This window comes from Calidris pugnax, unplaced genomic scaffold (genome assembly GCF_001431845.1).
Source record: "Calidris pugnax isolate Ruff unplaced genomic scaffold, ASM143184v1 scaffold117, whole genome shotgun sequence".
NCBI classification, from domain to species: Eukaryota; Metazoa; Chordata; class Aves; order Charadriiformes; family Scolopacidae; genus Calidris; species Calidris pugnax.
In genome coordinates, this window is record NW_015090834.1 from 7,654 (window position 1) to 25,669 (window position 18,016).

The window sequence follows — 18,016 nt, forward strand, 5'->3', positions numbered from 1 at the left end:
GCTGATGGGACCAGCTCCTGCCATGTGGACACAGCCAGTCCACCGGCTCCAGCTGTATTTTGTGAGTTTGTCAGGTCTCAGCAGCTGGCTGGGCTTGCTCCACGTTAAAGGGAAAAGATCTGGAAGGGAGGGAAAGGCTGGCTTGAGCAGGACAGGGCAGGAAAGTTGGCATTGACACACGGTCCCCTCCAAGCTTTTAATGGCAGTTGTGGTTTCCTTGCTGAATTCTGTAAGGCGTTGGGGTTTCTTTTAGGTTTCGTGGCTTGTGTGTTTTTAATTCAGGGATTTTGACCGCGTGGTTCTCCCACAGCCCGTTGTGTGTTTCTTTCTGGGGAGCACCCAAGCACAGCAGTGAGTCCCCCGCAACGTTCAGCGCCGTTTGATGTGCATCAGGGAGCTGCTCCCCCAAGACCTGTTTCTGCAAGCTCCTGCTGCATCTTTCTCTCTGCACTCTCTCTTGTAAGCTCAGGAGGAAACTCGGCTGTGTACAAAACTGGCTGTATGTGGTCGAGGGAGGTCATTCTTCCCCTCTGCTCTGCTCTAGTGAGGCCACAACTGGAATATTGTGTCTAGTTCAGCTGCATACAAAACCGGCTGTACATGGTTGAGGGAGGTCATTCTCCCCCTCCTCTCTGCACTGGGGAGGCCACAACTGGAATACTGCCCAGTTCAAGAGGGACAGGAAACTGGAGAGAGCCCAGCATAGGGCAACAAAGATGATTAAGGGATTGGAGCATCTCCCTGATGAGGAAAGGCTGAGAGAGCTGGGGCTCTTTAGCCTGGAGAAGAGAAGGCTGAGGGGAGACCTTATCAATGCTTCCAAGTATCTAAAGGGTGGGTTGAAGGAGGATGGAGCTGGACTCTTTTCAGTGGATCCCAGTGACAGGACGAGGGGCAACCGGCACAAGCTGGAACATGGAAAGTTCCACTCAAATCTGAGGAAGAACTTCATTATGGTGAGGGTGGCAGAGCCCTGGAACAGGCTGCCCAGGGAGGGTGTGGAGTCCCCTTCTCTGGAGGTTTTCTGGACCCACCTGAATGCCGTCCTGAGTGATGTGCTCTGGGCAACCCTGCTTTGGCAGGGGAGTTGGACTGGATGATCTCTAGAAGGTCCCTTCCAACCCAACAATTCTGTGATCAGTGACCAAGCCCAGTCCTGTTCTTAGTGACTTCTGGGGGAGCCTTTCTGTGGCCAGAAGCAAGACAAAGGTGGAGGGGGTGTTGGAAGAACACCTGTACCTCTGAGGAAGCAAAGCTGTGTTTGAATTAGAAAGAATAACTGTGTAAGTCCAGGTCTTTAGGGCAGGTCAGACCCAGCAGGGCCATGTGGGGCTGGAGCTCAGGCACACAGGCCGAGGCAGATCAATACAAGCTGCACTTGAAAGGCTAAAACGGGATGTGCTCCAACTGTGAAAAGATCCTGGGGACTGCTGCAGAGGGTTGTGGTGGATTACACCTTAATGAAGCCGGAGGAGGTGGAAGGAAGCACTGAGCCACCCTCTCTGCACCACCCTGAGCGTTTGTCCTTTGGGGTCATGGAAAGTGGCTTCTCCCTTTCAGCAGTAAGTTGAAGGAGATGTGTACTTCTGACACAGCAGAGATTAATTGCACACAATTAATTGTAGTACTAGGTCTTGATTGCATCTAGCAGGTATTTCAGAAGTAGATGAGTGCTTTACTTGGCTCCCCTCTACAGTGGGTGAGAGAAGCTGGTGCTGTCAGCAGGTATCTCCAGCTGGATCTCATCGTTCTCTGGATGTCATCTTCTTTCCTCGTGAGAAGTCAAGAAGGATAAGGGCACAGCCCCTCTGCTGGGGCTGGTGTTGCTGGGAGGAGAGCTCAGTTCAAGGCTCAGCTGTACTTCTTCAGGTCACTTCAGACCTTGGTTTCCCCTTTGGTAACCTGATGGTTTCTGGAAAGCGCTTTCAATGGATAAACGAAAAGGTTGCACCAGAGCTGGGAGCAACTGTTTTCCTTCTTCCTCCCCCCAACATTGGCTGTGCTGGGGAGGGTGACTCTGAATTTCTGCAGACACACCAGCCCCGAGCAGACCGTGGTCTCTACAGCTGGTGGTTCCACACTGCAGGGGTTTTGGGAGGGTGGAGAGCACCTGAGGATTTTGGTGGGAGGCACAGCAGTAAAGCAGACCAAAACTGGGGGCCTTGCCATCAGCAGAGCTTCCTGCTCACCCAGAAACAGTGGTTTCATGTGGTTGCTTTGATGAAAAGAAAAGGTGTAAAGGGCTGGGGTCATTAAGGGGAAGGGCCTGATATGCCATTGCTAATGTTTTTGGGAATAACAGGGCAGTAGATCATTCTGCTAACTGAACTTCTGTCTTCTTGGGCAAGTATTCATAGAGTGGTTAGAGTTGGAAGGGACCTTAAAGATCATCAAGTTCCAACCCCCTGCCCTGGGTAGGGACACCTCCCACCAGACCAGGTTGCTCAAAGCCCCATCCAGCCTGGCCTTGAACCCCTCCAGGGATGGGGCAGCCACAGCTTCTCTGGGCAACCTGTTCCAGTGTCTCACCACCCTCATAGTAAAGAATTTCTTTCTGGTGTCTAATCTAAATCTCCTCTCTTCCAATTTAAAACCATTACCCCTTGTCCTGTCGCTACCCTTCCTGACAGAGTCCCTCTCCACCTCTCCTGTAGCTCCCTTCAGATATTGGAAGGCTGCTATGAGGTCTCCCCAGAGCCTTCTCTTCTCATTCAGCGCAGGCACTGTGGCCAGGAGCAGAAAGATCCTTCAGCACAGGCACTGTGGCCAGGAGCAGAAAGATCCTCCCCACCAGGGGGGATAATGCAGAACGAAGGGGGAATGACACTTTTCCCCGTATTTTGCTGTCTGTACTATTCACCTGCCTTCAAACAGCCCTGGGGCAGAAGGGCAAGGCGAACGGTGGAGACACATCTTCTTTCAGCTGTGCAGAAGTTTTGAAAGAATAACTCTGTGTAAGTCCAGGTCTTTAGGGCAGGTCAGACCCAGCAGGGCCACGTGGGGCTGGAGCTCAGGCACACAGGCCAAGGCAGATCGATACAAACTGCACTTGAAAGGCTAAAACGGGACGTGCTCCAACTGTGAAAAGATCCCGGGGACTGCTGCAGAGGGTTGTGGTGGATTACACCTTAATGAAGCCGGAGGAGGTGGAAGGAAGCACTGAGCCACCCTCTCTGCACCACCCTGAGCGTTTGTCCTTTGGGGTCATGGAAAGTGACTTCTTCCTTTCAGCAGTAAGTTGAAGGAGATGTGTACTTCTGACACAGCAGAGATTAATTGCACACAATTAATTGTAGTACTAGGTCTTGATTGCATCTAGCAGGTATTTTAGAAGTAGATGAGTGCTTTACTTGGCTCCCCTCTACAGTGGGTGAGAGAAGCTGGTGCTGTCAGCAGGTATCTCCAGCTGGATCTCATCCTTCTCTGGATGTCATCTTCTTTCCTCGTGAGAAGTCAAGAAGGATAAGGGCACAGCCCCTCTGCTGGGGCTGGTGTTGCTGGGAGGAGAGCTCAGTTCAAGGCTCAGCTGTACTTCTTCAGGTCACTTCAGACCTTGGTTTCCCCTTTGGTAACCTGATGGTTTCTGGAAAGCGCTTTCAATGGATAAACGAAAAGGTTGCACCAGAGCTGGGAGCAACTGTTTTCCTTCTTCCTCCCCCCAACATTGGCTGTGCTGGGGAGGGTGACTCTGAATTTCTGCAGACACACCAGCCCCGAGCAGACCGTGGTCTCTACAGCTGGTGGTTCCACACTGCAGGGGTTTTGGGAGGGTGGAGAGCACCTGAGGATTTTGGTGGGAGGCACAGCAGTAAAGCAGACCAAAACTGGGGGCCTTGCCATCAGCAGGGCTTCCTGCTCACCCAGAGCCAGTGGTTTCATGTTGTTGCTTTGATGAAAATGCATAAAGGGCTGGGGCCATTAAGGGGAAGGGCCTGATGTGCCATTGCTAATGTTTTTGGGAATAACAGGGCAGTAGATCATTCTGCTAACTGAACTTCTGTCTTCTTGGGCAAGTATTCATAGAGTGGTTAGAGTTGGAAGGGACCTTAAAGATCATCAAGTTCCAACCCCCTGCCCTGGGTAGGGACACCTCCCACCAGACCAGGTTGCTCAAAGCCCCATCCAGCCTGGCCTTGAACCCCTCCAGGGATGGGGCAGCCACAACTTCCCTGAGCAACCTGTTCCAGTGTCTCACCACCCTCACTGTAAAGAATTTCTTTCTGGTGTCTAATCTAAATCTCCCCTCTTCTAATTTAAAACCGTTACCCCTTGTCCTGTCACTACCCTTCCTGACAGAGTCCCTCTCCACCTCTCCTGTAGCTCCCTTCAGATATTGGAAGGCTGCTATAAGGTCTCCCTGGAGCCTTCTCTTCTCATTCAGCACAGGCACTGTGGCCAGGAGCAGAAAGATCCTCCCCACCAGGGGGGATAATGCAGAACGAAGGGGGAATGACACTTTTCCCCGTATTTTGCTGTCTGTACTATTCACCTGCCTTCAAACAGCCCTGGGGCAGAAGGGCAAGGCGAACGGTGGAGACACATCTTCTTTCAGCTGTGCAGAAGAATATGGAGAAAATAACCTGCACTCACCATTTGGCAGAGTATGGGCTCATCACACACACCTCAGCTGGTGGGGTTCACAGCGCTGTGCACGAGGAGCTCCATCCTTGATCCAGCAAGATATTTAAACACGCGCTTATCCTTAATAATAGGAGCAAAGCTCTTATAATCAAGGCTTACAGTTATCTTTACATTCTTAAGTATCTGGCTGCTTGGGGAAATTAATACCGAAGCCCCTGATTTTTAGGCTATTTAAGAAGTAAGCTGGCTTGGTGCAGGCGTTGGGATGGATCCAGCCAGACTGGCTGTGTGCTGCCCAGCCTGGCCAGGGGAAGGGGGGGCTTGGAGGGGGACAGAGTGAGAGGGGGCTGGAAACAGTGGCTCAAGAGGGGATGTCCGTTCTGCAAAGCACGCTGCAGAACTGAAATGGGGTAGACCCAAAGCTGTTGCATAAAGGTAGGGTGCATTTCCTCCCCACAAAGTACAACCAAGCATAAAAAAGGGGAAAGGATGGGAAATGGGATAATGGCACAGACCCTAAGACCTGCCCACAAGCTCCCATTCATGCAGCTGCCTGTCCTATCACACCACTCTAAATGCTTCATCCTTGGGGATCTGCCTGTGAGCAGAGCAAGCCCCCAAAACTCACCCAGAGACAACAGTTTGAAGTTTGAGGTGTTTTCCTCCCGGCCTTTCAGTCCAGCCTTTTGCTGCTGCTTCTTTCTTGTGAGTTATGAGCAGTTCCAGGCACTGTCCAGGCAGGAAGCAGCTAGATGTCTTCTGCTTCCCTCCTCTAATTCCCATGTGCTGGTCTCTCTACCCTTCTGCTATGTCTTTCCTCTACCCCTCTAGCTTTTTCTCTCTATCAGCCTTTCCTTTCCCCCATTTCTGTGCTCTTTGGCTGGATGGGACAATGGGCACAATCTGCTCCTGTGTCCAAGGCTGGAAGGGCCTTCAGTGCCCCACTGGTATCAGAAAAAAAGCAGTTTAATGGCTCTGTTATCCAGGAGGGCTTTGTCCATCCCACCGAGCTCTCACTGCTGCATCCACAACTCCTGATGTTTGCAGTCCTCTGTTGACCAGAGGATGTCTCAGCGCCCTGATCCGTGCAGGTCTGTGCCGTAAGCAGACACAGGCTGTCCTCTGGCAGAGCTCTGCTGGCTGCCAGCTCTGCCTGGGCAGAGAAAAACTGCCAGGAACCTGCCAGGAGCTGCAAACAGGGTGCCATTCCATACCCCACCACCCTCTGCCCGAGCCCCACGCACACCAGTTTGGCTTCCCCAATGGATGCCCGGAGTAGCACATACTTCAGAAAGAAAATCTTTATAACAGAGCCCTCCCAAAATGTACACAGAACTTTCCCTCTGAAGGGGAAATGTGACAAATATTCAACTCTGGTGCTTAATGCTCACTGGGGTGCTGGGTACAAGAAGGAAGAGGGCAGTGGAAGAGTAAATGCAGGCAGTGCCGCTCAGAGTTATGTTCAGCTGAACAGGATGAGCCTTTCCCTCTATTTCTTAAATGAAAAATTGGATTATAATGCAGTGGCTCAGAATGCCACTGGTAATGAATCATTTGCAGGAAACCATGACATAAAGACAAGGTATTAAAGTGCCAACTGTGGAGGCACTGGTGGTGCACTACGGGGCACAGGAATACTGGAAATACTGAAGGTAAATCAGCACTGCAAACAGCACGAGTGGTATTCCCACCCCTGCCTTCCTACACCCGATAGAAATGCCCTCCATCTCAGTGAAATCAAAGTTTTCGAGGTTAGATATTCACTGGGTCAGTAAAGTAAAAAAAGATTTCAGTCAGCTTTGTCTGCAAGGGCAGAAAACATCTATGGAGAGCACAAAATGGGGGAAGAGCTGGAGGCAGCCTATGGCTCACAGCGCCCAGCTACTTGAGCTTGCAACAGCGGCTGCAGCTGCCTTTGGAAGGAACAGGAGGACCAGTGCTGAATCCATCACTCCCAAATCATGCCCCAAAGTCTGCAAGGCCACACGGTGAATCGTGGTGGGAGCATCCCCCTGCCCTGGTAGAGCTGGTCCTGCTCAGCTGGGGAGGGAGATGGCACACAGAATCACAGAATCTTCTAGGTTGGAAGGGGACCTTAAAGATCATCTTGTCCAACCATCAACCTAACTTTGACAAAAATAGACACCCGCACAACAAACAAGAAGCATCACCATCACTAAACCATACCTCCCAGCACTACATCAACCTGTCTTTTGAACACCTCCAGGGATGGTGCCTCAACCACCTCCCTGGGCAGCCCATTCCAATGGCTGATAACCCTTTCGGTGAAAAAAATTTTCCTAATATCCAGCCTGAACTTCCCCTGGTGCAACTTGAGGCCATTTCCTCTTGTCCTGTTGCCTGTGACTTGAGAGAAGAGACTGACCCCCACCTCTCTACAACCTCCTTTCAGGTAGTTGTAGAGAGCAATAAGGTCTCCCCTCAGCCTCCTCTTCTCCAGGCTGAACACCCCCAGCTCCCTCAGCCTCTCCTCATAAGACTTGTGCTCCAGACCCCTCACCATCTTTGTTGCCCTTCTCTGGACCCACTCCAGCACCTCGATGTCTTTTTTATGGTAGGGAGCCCAAAACTGGGCACAGTACTCACCAGCTCACTGAAACAGCTCTCTTCAGAGCTGGACTTTGTAGTAACCCTCTGGTAATTAATCGTCCAACGCTTTTGTTTGTTTGTTTCTAGCCTATACATCAGCTGTACTCCCACTTGCTCCATCTCCCATCCCTACTGGGGGGTTAAACTGTCCCCACGGGACACCAGCCCCCCGCTTTCCACACTGCATCGATCCAAACCTTCCCCTCCAGACAACTCCTCCTGACACATTACAAAAGTAATGCCTTTCCCCAGGCTCTATTAACCGATTGCAAGAAAGAGCAAACAAATGATCAACAAACCAGTGATTTACGTGACCAAAGCAGTTCCACAGAGTAACGGGGCAACCACCTGCAAAAAGCTGCTTCTCATTCCTTCCCAGAGCGCGTTGGAGGCAAAGGGCGAGCTGTGCTCAGAAAGCAGCCCTTCCCTTTTCATCTCTGCTCTTTTTAAGCCTGCCTTCAAACTCAGGAGGTCTTCTGCTTTCACAACCCCAGTGCTTTAGTACTTGTAAGTACCAGTGGGTCATTTCTATTTATGGAGATTGAAAAAATCTCACCTCTAGGTTGTAATAATGGAAGGGAAAAAAAGAACCTAAAGAGAGCCCGGACACTGAGTTGTGGGGCTGGGGGCTACTCCACCTCCACGTCAGGTGCTTGCACCCCCAAAGTAACCTGACAACTGCTGCTGTCTCGGGACAAGAGGAGAAGGGAGGGCGGTACAGCAGGAAGGATGAAGATGACTGTCTGCAGAAGCAACGTTCAATGTCTCCTGTGTTCATCCCCAGTGGCAGCTGGATGTCACACCACACTGGCCTCTGCCTTTCTCCACACCATTTCTGTAAATTCCTCTCTCTCCCCCCATGCTGTTCTCTTGCTGTTGGGTGTGATCGTGGATGGGACACCACCCACGGGGAAGGGAGGGAGAGGTGATGCACCAGATGAGCTTGACCTGATGCTTCCTCAAGCACAGGAAGCAAATGTTGCACCAGGGAGTACCAGGGGGAAGAAAGCCACTAAATCTTGACACCTGACATCTTAAACTAAATAAGATTAAAAAGAGGTGGTTCCTCTTCCCCAGGCTCTGAGTAGCTTATGTATTTTGACTGGACTCGTGACTCCATGGCTGATTTTTAGGCAAGTCAGCAAACTTAGGCTTATGTTTCTTGTGACCCTTGGCTACACGGCTGGAGAAGGGTGCCTGTGTCCTGCAAGCTGAAAGGCATGGTGAATTTCTTAGCTGTACTTTCTGGCCCAAAGATTATCATTTTCATTTCTTGTTTTGTTTCAAGTACCCCAGCTCCCAAAGGGGATAAGCTGTCTCTGTTTCACCAGCCCTTCCCTGTGGCCTGGTGTCCCGGGTTCCCCCAGGAGGAAATGCTGGGTCCAAATAAGAAATGCTGCCGTGGATCTGAGCCGTGACTGTCTCTGCCCTCACATTCCTGTTTCTGTGGGTGAAAGCAGAGCATTTCCTCCTTCCACGTAGGTGCCTTGAAAATAGCTCTGGCTCTCCAGGAGAACGGCGTGGCTTCCAGCCAGAACGAGGGTCCCGAGATCCAACAGGGGTTGCGTTTGGGGGCCTGCCAAATGGGCAAATGATCTGCTACAAAGCAGGGAGATGGAGCTGGCTGCAGAGAGTGGCAGCAGAGTCATTGATGGAAAGCTGGGGCCACACTCCACTGCAGCGTGACGCAGCAGGGAAACCAGCCAGTGGGAGCATGAATGGTGAGGAATCCATGCCATCCATTGCTTTGAGGCAACCCGGCTTTATGTGGGGCAGCAGGTTCCAGTTCCTGGAAGCTGCTGGGGTGGAATTGATGGCTTTGTACCATTTTGCTGGTATTTTGCCCAGTAGCTCTGTGTCCTCCCTGTGGCTGTGCAGCGGAGCTCAGATTTAACTCACACGCGCATTGGGATTCCCTGCTGAAAGGTTGTCTTCCTGGGCCAAAATCACCTTCCTGCAAAGGTGCCTCCTCCTCCTGAGGTGCTAAAGCAGCAGGGACCGCGGCAGCAGCACCAGGAGAGCTGCACAGAGGCTTCCGGAACAGTCCTCACCATCAGTACAGACTGGGGGGTGAGGTATTAGAAAGCAGCCCTGAGGAAAGGGACTTGGGGGTGCTGGTGGATGAGAAGCTGGACATGAGCAGGCAGTGGGCACTTGCAGCCCAGAAGACCAATTGCATCCTGGGCTGCATCAAAAGATGCGTTGCCAGCAGGTCCAGAGAGGTGATTCTTCCGCTTTACTCTGCTCTGGTGAGACCTCACCTGGAGTATTGTGTGCAGGTCTGGAGCCCTCAATATAAGAAGGACATGGACCTGATGGAGAGGGTCCAGAGGAGGGCCACAAGGATGATCAGGGGGATGGAGCACCTCTGCTACGAGGACAGGCTGAGGGAGCTGGGGTTGTTCAGCCTGGAGCAGAGGAGGCTCCGGGGAGACCTAATAGCAGCCTTCCAGTACCTGAAGGGGCCTACAGGAAGGCTGGGGAGAACCTGTTTACAAAGGCCTGCAGTGACAGGATGAGGGGCAATGGCTTCAAGCTGGAGGGGAACAGATTTAGACTGGAGATGAGGAGAGGGTTCTTCACTGTGAGGGTGGTGGAGCACTGGAACAGGTTGCCCAGGGAGGTGGTTGAGGCCCCATCCCTGGAGATATTCAAGGTAAGGCTCCTGGGCAACCTGGTCTAGTTGGGGGTGTCCCTGCTGACTGCGGGGAGGTCGGACTAGATGACCTTTGGAGGTCCCTTCCGGCCTGGGCAATTCTATGATTCTATGATTCCCTGTTGCCTAAGCAAGATGCAGGGAAGGCAGAAGGTGGCAGCTCAGAATAAGGAGAGCAAAGCAATTATGGACACAATTTGCCGTGCACACAGCCAGCCCCGACACAGGCCTGGTTCTCCTTTCTCACAGGCGGGAAGCTCTTCTGCAGAGCAGTGTCTGTTACCAACCGAGTGGATTTCAGAGCTCACTCCACCTCCACTCAAGCTGACAAACTGCTGCCAGCCCCGGCTGCGGGTCCTGGCCGTTCCTTGTGCCTGCACCCACGCTCACCCCTCCTGACGGGAGATGGGTGCCAACAGCTAACTCACTCAAGGAATAGTAACTTAATTTCTTATAATTAATTTTGTTAGCGTGCTGGTTTCTCTGTCTGGCTTAGATACAGTCCAGGGTTGCACCCCGTGCCTACAAATCAACCAAGAAAAGAGGCAGCATTTTAAGGCTGAGTCTATCTTTAGAAATCAAGCATAAAACCAGGCAGCGGATATTTTGGTAACACACTGAAAGGATCAAGACTAAAGTACACATTCTAAAATAATACTCCACACTTACATGCTTTAAGTAAGATTTTTTTAAAAGAGGAATTTGCAGCCAGTACCAAAAAATAGCAAATAGCACACTTGGAAAGATGAAAAGCAGGAAGGCTGGGATCGAAGCTAAGCCAGATACATTAACCCCCAGCCTGTTCCCTACCCTGGACACGGCTCAGGACTCAGTCCTACCCCTTGATCCTGCATATAAGCAGCCAGTAAAATGCAGTTATTATTTAAGTATGCCAGGGCATGAACATGAAATTGTCACACTGCGGTTACTCACCTCTCCTCTTGCTACAGAAGCTGTTTGAGCTGGTTGCCAGAGATACGGACACAAACAGAGCAGATTTCTGTCTTCTGGGAACAAACAACCCAGCCGAGCTGGCTGCTGCTGCAGCATCCAGAAGGTCCTAATGGAGAGGGCATTAGGGAAGCCTGTTTGTGACAAGACAAGGAGGGGAGGCTGCGGAGGGGAGCTGGCAGCTGAGAGAGCCAGGTCCTGCCGTGCTGCTCTTCAGTGCTCCTCAAACATGGGCTGCCCCTTCCCCGGTGCCGGCCCTGCACCCACCCCACAGGTGTCACCACTCCAAGGATCAGTCAGCCAAGTGCCACAGCCAAAGCGGTCACAGAATCATGAATTGTCTCAGTTGGAAGGGACCTTTCAGATCATCTAGTCCAACCATCAACCTAACTGATAAAAACACCCATCACTAAACCATGTCACTAAGCTCTGTGTCAACCCGTCTTTTAAATAGCTCCAGGGATGGTGCCTCAACCACTCCCCTGGGCAGCCCATTCCAATGTTTTATAACCCTTTCTGTGTAAAAATTCTTCCTACTATCCAACCATCTCCCCTGGTGATGGTTGAGGCCATTTCTTCTTGTCCCATCACCTGTGACTTGGAAGAAGAGACCAACCCCTTCCTCTCTGCCCCCTCCTTTCAGGGAGTTGTAGAGAGCGAGGTCTCCCCTCAGCCTCCTTTTCTCCAGGCTGAACACCCCCAGCTCCCTCAACCTCTCCTCATAAGACTTCTTCTCCAGACCCCTCACCAGATTCATTGCCCTTCTCTGGACCCACTCCAGCACCTCAATGTCTTTTTTGTGGGAAGGGGCCCCAAACTGGACACAGCACTCGAGGTGGGGCCTCACCAGTGTTGAGTACAGGGGGACAATCACCTCCCGAGTCCTACTCACCACGCTCTTCCTGATACAGGCCAGGATGCTGGTGGCCTTCTTGGCCACCTGGGCACACTGCTGGCTCCTATTCAGCCAGCTGTGGACCAACATGCCCAGGTCCTTTTCTGCCAGGCAGTTCCAGCCACTCTGCCCCCAGCTTGTAGCACTGCATGGGGTTGTTGCGACCCAAGGGCAGGACCCGGCACTTGGCCTTGTTGAACCTCATCCCATTGGCCTCGGCCCATCCATCCAGCCTGTCCAGATCCCTCTGCAAAGCCTTTCTACCCTCCAGCGGATCAACACTCCCACCCAACTTGATATCAACTGCAAACTTACATTGTTAGTGGTCAACGAGCTCTCAAGCGAAAATGCACCCTGACTTTTTCCTATCCAGCAGGAAAAGCACCAAGCACCTCCAGGGGAGGGCATGTTTTACCAGGAATAAAGGAAGGGTGAAGTCAGGGCAGCCAGTGAGCCCAGTCTGTGCCCTGTTGCGTGCATCTTTCAGCCCAGGCTTTCCAAGAGAGGCAGGTCTCTAGGCTCAGCTCTTTTACTCCCAGTAAGCCTTAAACAAGTTCAATCTTCCAAGCTGACCGTAGCCAGCCTTGCCTTCTGGCTTTGCAACCACTCTGAGCAGAAGCACCCTGTGAGTATGCTGCATTTTCTGGGTTCTTCTGACTTGACAATCTCATTGCAGGCAAGAGTATCGCCCATGGACTGGAGCAAAACCATCCAAGCCTATAAAGACAAAGCAAGGCTTCATTATCCCAGAAGACCACTTTGTTCAAGAGACAAGCTACAAGGCAGATTTTAAGGTAACGAACATTTTTTAAAAATCCCCAAGTCAATATCAGTAAAGCCCAAAGTACACATCAGGAACTCCTCATTTGTTATCAGTATGGTGTGTGTAGGATAAAGCCATCTCCCCATTGACCACTCTTTCATCACTGCCCGTTAGGTAACGTGGCCACCCCTTGCTTTCAGAGAGACACACTAGAGAATGTCACACCATAGCTCATCATAATTCAACCTGACACCAAGATCTTACACTGCATGAGAGCCAGGAAGTTCAAGATTTGCAGTTCCCTCGGTGGGATACCTTACATGCGAGGTGTGTGTCATTCTCCCTCTCTGTGGGAGACACATCTAACACCCTCTGCACACACTTGGGACAGTCGGCGTGCACAAGCGTTAGGGCTGCAACAGCAAACTCCACCATGGACACAAGTGTTTGCAGATCACAACCCAAGGAACATCCAAACAGGACAACACTCCCCCAATTCTGGTAAGGGCAGAAGCTGCCCCTGGTGCCAACACCAAGGAGGAGCAGCCAAGCCACTCTGAGACTTCCTTGGGATTTTTTCTGTGAGTTCCTACAACCAGTGTGAGATCCTTTTCTTGTTGGGGAAATACATCTAAGCCTTACAGAAAATCCCAGGAGGAAACATTCTCTCTGCACTCAGCCATTTCCCTGGAGGGGCCCCCCACATTCCCCGTCCCACGAGGAAGGGACCCCCACACCTCCAAGGCTCTGCTTTAGCTGCCTGTTGCCTGAGACCACCAAAGAGAAGGGCACTTCACAACCAACCAGCAGAAGCTGATCCCAGGCTGCAGCGAGTGGCTGGGAAAGCAGAGACGGGGCCATGCTGTGCCGTTAGAGGGAACAGCAGCTACTCCAGGGCCACTTGTAAAAAGTAAATCTTTGCCTTGGAGGAGGCAAAGGAGAAATGTTTAATCAGCAGACAGTCAAGTGTCTCCTCCGCGGAGGGTTGCTGGCACACTGCTGCGAGGAGGGTTTATCCAGCTCCACTGAAAAGTGGGACAAGTGACCTCAGGCGAAACAGAAACTTGCAGACCTCACCAAAACTTCCTCCTGGCTCTGAATCATCTGGGCTTCTCACCGAGGTGCAGCAATGAGGGGGAGAGGGAATTTAACCCTTAAACCTTCTATGGTGACCCTTTGTATTTAGACTTGTATCTTGACCCTGGAGGGGCAAAATACAGCGTCTTCCTACTTGGCAGATAGGAAGGTCCCAGGTCAACCCCTCAGAGTCCTTATCCCGGTTCTTAGGGAAGGGAAAGAGAAGACTGGAATCCCAGACACAAACACACGCTGCCAAGGACACCAGACCCTGGACCATGTAAACTGAGGTCCCATTTCCTGGAGCCCCAGGGTACCACCACAGCCTCCCTCACAGACAGCATAGGACATGTGTAGTCTGGAATGAAGATGGTGCCAAGGAGCCACCAGTTCAAGCAGAAATCAGACTCTCCCTGATTGACACCTGCCTGTTTGGACTTTCCCTGCTGTCTGAAGCCCACAGCTTTGCTGGACACGTTGTGTCCCAGCAGCATGCATGTAGGACGCGGGCTGCTGGTTCTCCCCAGCCGCTGGGCTGTGCACGGGCTGTTTGTGATGCTCCTCTTGTTCCCATCCCCAGAGGAACGGAAAAATCAGAACAATGCAATGACAACAACAACCACCAGATCGATGGCTTTCCCTCTGCTCTCTTTGTGGTTGTGCACGACTAAAGCCAGTCCCGTTTCAGATCGTTTGGGTTTCAAGCATTAGAGAAGACACAGGCATCCAGGTGTCCTTCATGCTTCAGTACAACCACAACAGCGACATACTGGGTGAAATTCTGACTCCACAGACATCAGAGAGAGCAGCTTCAGTTGTCTCTACCTTTCCTCCAGGCCCGAGGAGTTTACACCCTTCTCAGAGTCCCTGCAGTCTCACAGCCTGGCATAGCCAGTAACCAATTTTTCTCCTTTGGGTACTCCAGGCCCCTGCCCCTGTTCACAGCACACAACTTGTGGTCAATAAAGCATTACAGAGGAGCGTTCTGAATGGTGTTCTCCAAAAGGTTAAGGAGCAGACACACACTGCTGTAATTCCCCTCGCTTAATTCCAGCTCCAGCCTAGCAGTGAATTTATTGTGAACTTGGCAGAGCAGGTGAAGAGGGCAGCTCTCCATCTGGCAGAGGCTGGCTCCTGCCCAGCCACAGCTATCCCCCACCACACCACGTACCTCAGGGTCCACGGGCTGGGTTACAACCAAGTCCCTCCTTGGTGCCACAGGATCACACCTGCCCTTGAATCATCCTGTACCCCAAGGCCAGTCTTAGAATCACAGAATGGTTCAAGTTGGAAGGGACCTTAAATGTCATTGAGTTCCAACCCCCTCTGCCATGGGCAGGGACACCTCCAACTAGACCAGGTTGCTCAAAGCCCCATCCAGCCTGGCCTTGAACACCTCCAGGGATGGGACATTTGGAACTTCTCTGGGCAACCTGTTCCTGTGTCTCACCACTCTCACAGGAAAGAATTTCTTCCCAGTATCTAATCTAAATCTCCCCTCTTTCAGTTTAAAACTGGTACCCCTCGTCCTATCGCTCCTCTCCCTGGTAAAGAGTCCCTCCCCATCTCCTCTGTAGGCCCCTTTACATACTGGAAGGGGGGCTATAAGGTCTCCCTGGCTTTACGTACTGGAAGGGGGGCTATAAGGTCTCCCTGGAGCCTTCTCTTCTCTGGGCTGAACAACTCCAACTCTCTCAGCCTGTCCTCATAGGAGAAGTGCTCCAGCCCTCTGATGGTCAGAGTGTTAGCTCTTGTCTATGCCCAGCCAAGAGCTGATGCTTCTCGGCCAGTGGCACCTTACAGACAGATCACCACAACCCTCCAGACCCCTCAAGCTCCCCCCCCAGATCACAACCCTCCAGACCCCTCAAGCTCCCCCCACCGTTGCACCCTGTGTCGCACTAACGTTTCTCTCCCCACTAGATCCCAGAGGTGAAGACCAGGTTCTCCCCCAACCCTTCTGCTGTTTTCCAGGCGCCGGCACGGATCCTCAACGTGTGAACCCGGGGCCCTCCTCACGCCCAGGCAGCTTAAAATGCCGCGTTTCTGTTGAGATGTATCACTATGCAATTTTCATGAGGAATGTTGAGATCAAAGAACCAGTATTATCAAAAAAAAAAAAAAAAAAAAAGAAAAAAGCAGCTTCAGTGATTAATGATATGCACACACACACACAGAGTTTCTGTTAACACAACAAACCGCCAAGCGCTGGGTTCCGAGGCAGCAGAACACGCTGCGAGGAGCGACCTAGTTAATTTTTTGGAGGAGCAGGTTCATTACTATGCCAGCTGGCATCACATTAGGAGATTGACTTTGGGCAGCAAAGGCAGTATATTGCAGGCAACATCCCTACACGCTTAACTCCACCGGGTGGGAGGGAGAACAATCGCAAGCGGGACAGATAATTAAAACAAAACAAAACAAAAAAATAAAAAAAAGGAGCTTCATTTAGCAGCACCCTCTAAGTAGGCTGGTGACAGACAGGGAGAGTGTGTCTGGCTGACTTCTGAGCTTCTGGAGGGGGCTTGGGAAATAGGACCTCAGAGAGCATCACCACAAATCACAGCATCCAAGGGGCCAGTCTGAACTTCCAGGGCTGTTCTGGAAGCTGGAGGATGCCAGCATCCTTGAACTCTAAAATAAAACTGGCACATACAGTGCCTTGGGGCTCTAAGGCTGGAAAGCTGGATATTTCCAAAATCGGTGTGCTGACGCAGAAGCAAGAGAGGACCCAACTTCAGGAGACAGCCCTGACAGCAACGCAACAGCCTGGTTCGGAGGAGATTGCATGGGAACCTAAAATCTGAAATATTTATGTAATTTGTATAGCTGTTAGGGGGAGAGTGTAAATATTGTATATGGATTTTACCTAAAAGAGTTTTGAGATCCTTTAATAAAAGGGACATGCTTATACTTTTAATAAATATTAACTCTTTGCATATGCAAGGTGGAAAATATTGCCTTGAAATTCCTAAATTATTGCCTGTATATTGGTAATGCTAATGCTAGGAACAACCAGAAGCGAATGTTACTTAGAAACTCTTCTTAAAGACAAAACGTAATGTAGAATGTAAGACATCTTCATTTTTAAGACAGACCATTTTAAGTGTCATTATTCTAAAGCTGATTTTTTTAGTTGGGTGTGTGTTTAACTTTTGCGGAGGTACACGTTTCAAGAAACCATTTTTTAGCCTTTGTTCATCAAGACCGTAGTGGGTTTACAGTTTTTTATCTCAGTGACTTATGCGATGTAATTAGTCTACTGCTTATTTCATGGTTTTGCTAATTATTTTGGAGGAAAAAAAAAAGACCAAATTGAAAAACCTTTACTTTACGTGTTTGAAACACACAAATATGTGGGGGGAATGAAAGGAAGCGACCCTCAGACCCAAGCGGTGATGGGATGTTCATCCATCTGTGGTGAAATGGACTTGAACACAGGAGGATTTTTTTTTCTTAACCTTCCTACTAACGGAAGCTGAAGGCAAATCTAATGAACCCTGGGGACTCTGCAAACACGTACGCATTGTTCTTCTGGGAATTATCAACAATTTCTGCACTGCTGGCATGTGGGTTGTACGTGGAAAACATGCAGATGCCATCTTCTCACTGCATTATGTGAGAGTTGGACCGAACACCGCCGCCAGAATAAGGGAACATCTGCCGTAGGCTGGGACAGGGGATGGCCCTTCCCACACTCAGCCCTGGACCCACAGGATCATCCAGTAACTCCAGTGCTCGCCAAAATAATTTTTCAGGAGATTCATTTTTCAGGAAGTTCATTCGAAACAATTCAAACTGTACTACAGGTTTTGCATGTTAGATGTTTCTAAGAATTCAGTCTGCTTGTTTAATCTCTTTATAATGTTTTTAACTGTTTTGTTCAAAACAATTTAAGTTGATTTCAATCCTGGGCTTTATTAACAGCAAAAAAAAAAAAAGCAAAAAAAAAAAAGAAAAAAGGATAGATTGTCTATTCAGTCTCTCTTCTTAATTCACTGTATTTCTTAAAAAAATATAAATGAACCCAGTTCTGAACAAACTGGTAATATAATAAGCTTGTATTTTATCAAATGGACTGGATTTAATTTAATAAATTAAAATGTATTTTGGCTATTGGTTCTTTCCCAATTTTTTGTTGTTGTTGTTTTAAAACATAAACCCATGGGTATCCAGCCTTGCAGGACAATTTGTCACTGCACGTCTCTCTCGCACAACGTGCAGAGCAGCAGGGCACACAGCACCAAGGAAGGTGTCAGGGTGTCACAGAGATGCACAGGACACCAAGCAAGGTGTCACAGAGACGCCTGTCTGCATCCACAGCCATCAAGAGTCAATTCCTTCCTCCTCAAGCTTGTCTGCAGGCACAGACCCCCAGCAAGAAGGGCTTCCGAGGCACATTTCAAGCTGTGGCCTGACTGCTGATTTGAAAGTGTTAACTGCTTTCCAAAGAAAAGCTGCTGCCCTGCAGAATTCATAATCA

At 50.4% G+C, this 18,016-nt stretch overlaps 1 protein-coding gene across 1 annotated transcript; it reads left to right on the forward strand.

Moving 5' to 3' along the window:
• Nucleotides 1–359: 359 nt before the first annotated feature.
• On the forward strand, nucleotides 360–17,645 carry MAP6D1 (MAP6 domain containing 1). The gene is made up of 3 exons (XM_014941525.1): nucleotides 360–459; nucleotides 12,370–12,487; nucleotides 15,457–17,645. The coding sequence occupies exons 1-3, from the start codon at nucleotides 383–385 to the stop codon at nucleotides 15,532–15,534; spliced, it is 273 nt and encodes a 90-aa protein (XP_014797011.1). The 5' UTR covers nucleotides 360–382; the 3' UTR covers nucleotides 15,535–17,645.
• The last annotated feature ends 371 nt before the right edge of the window (nucleotides 17,646–18,016 follow it).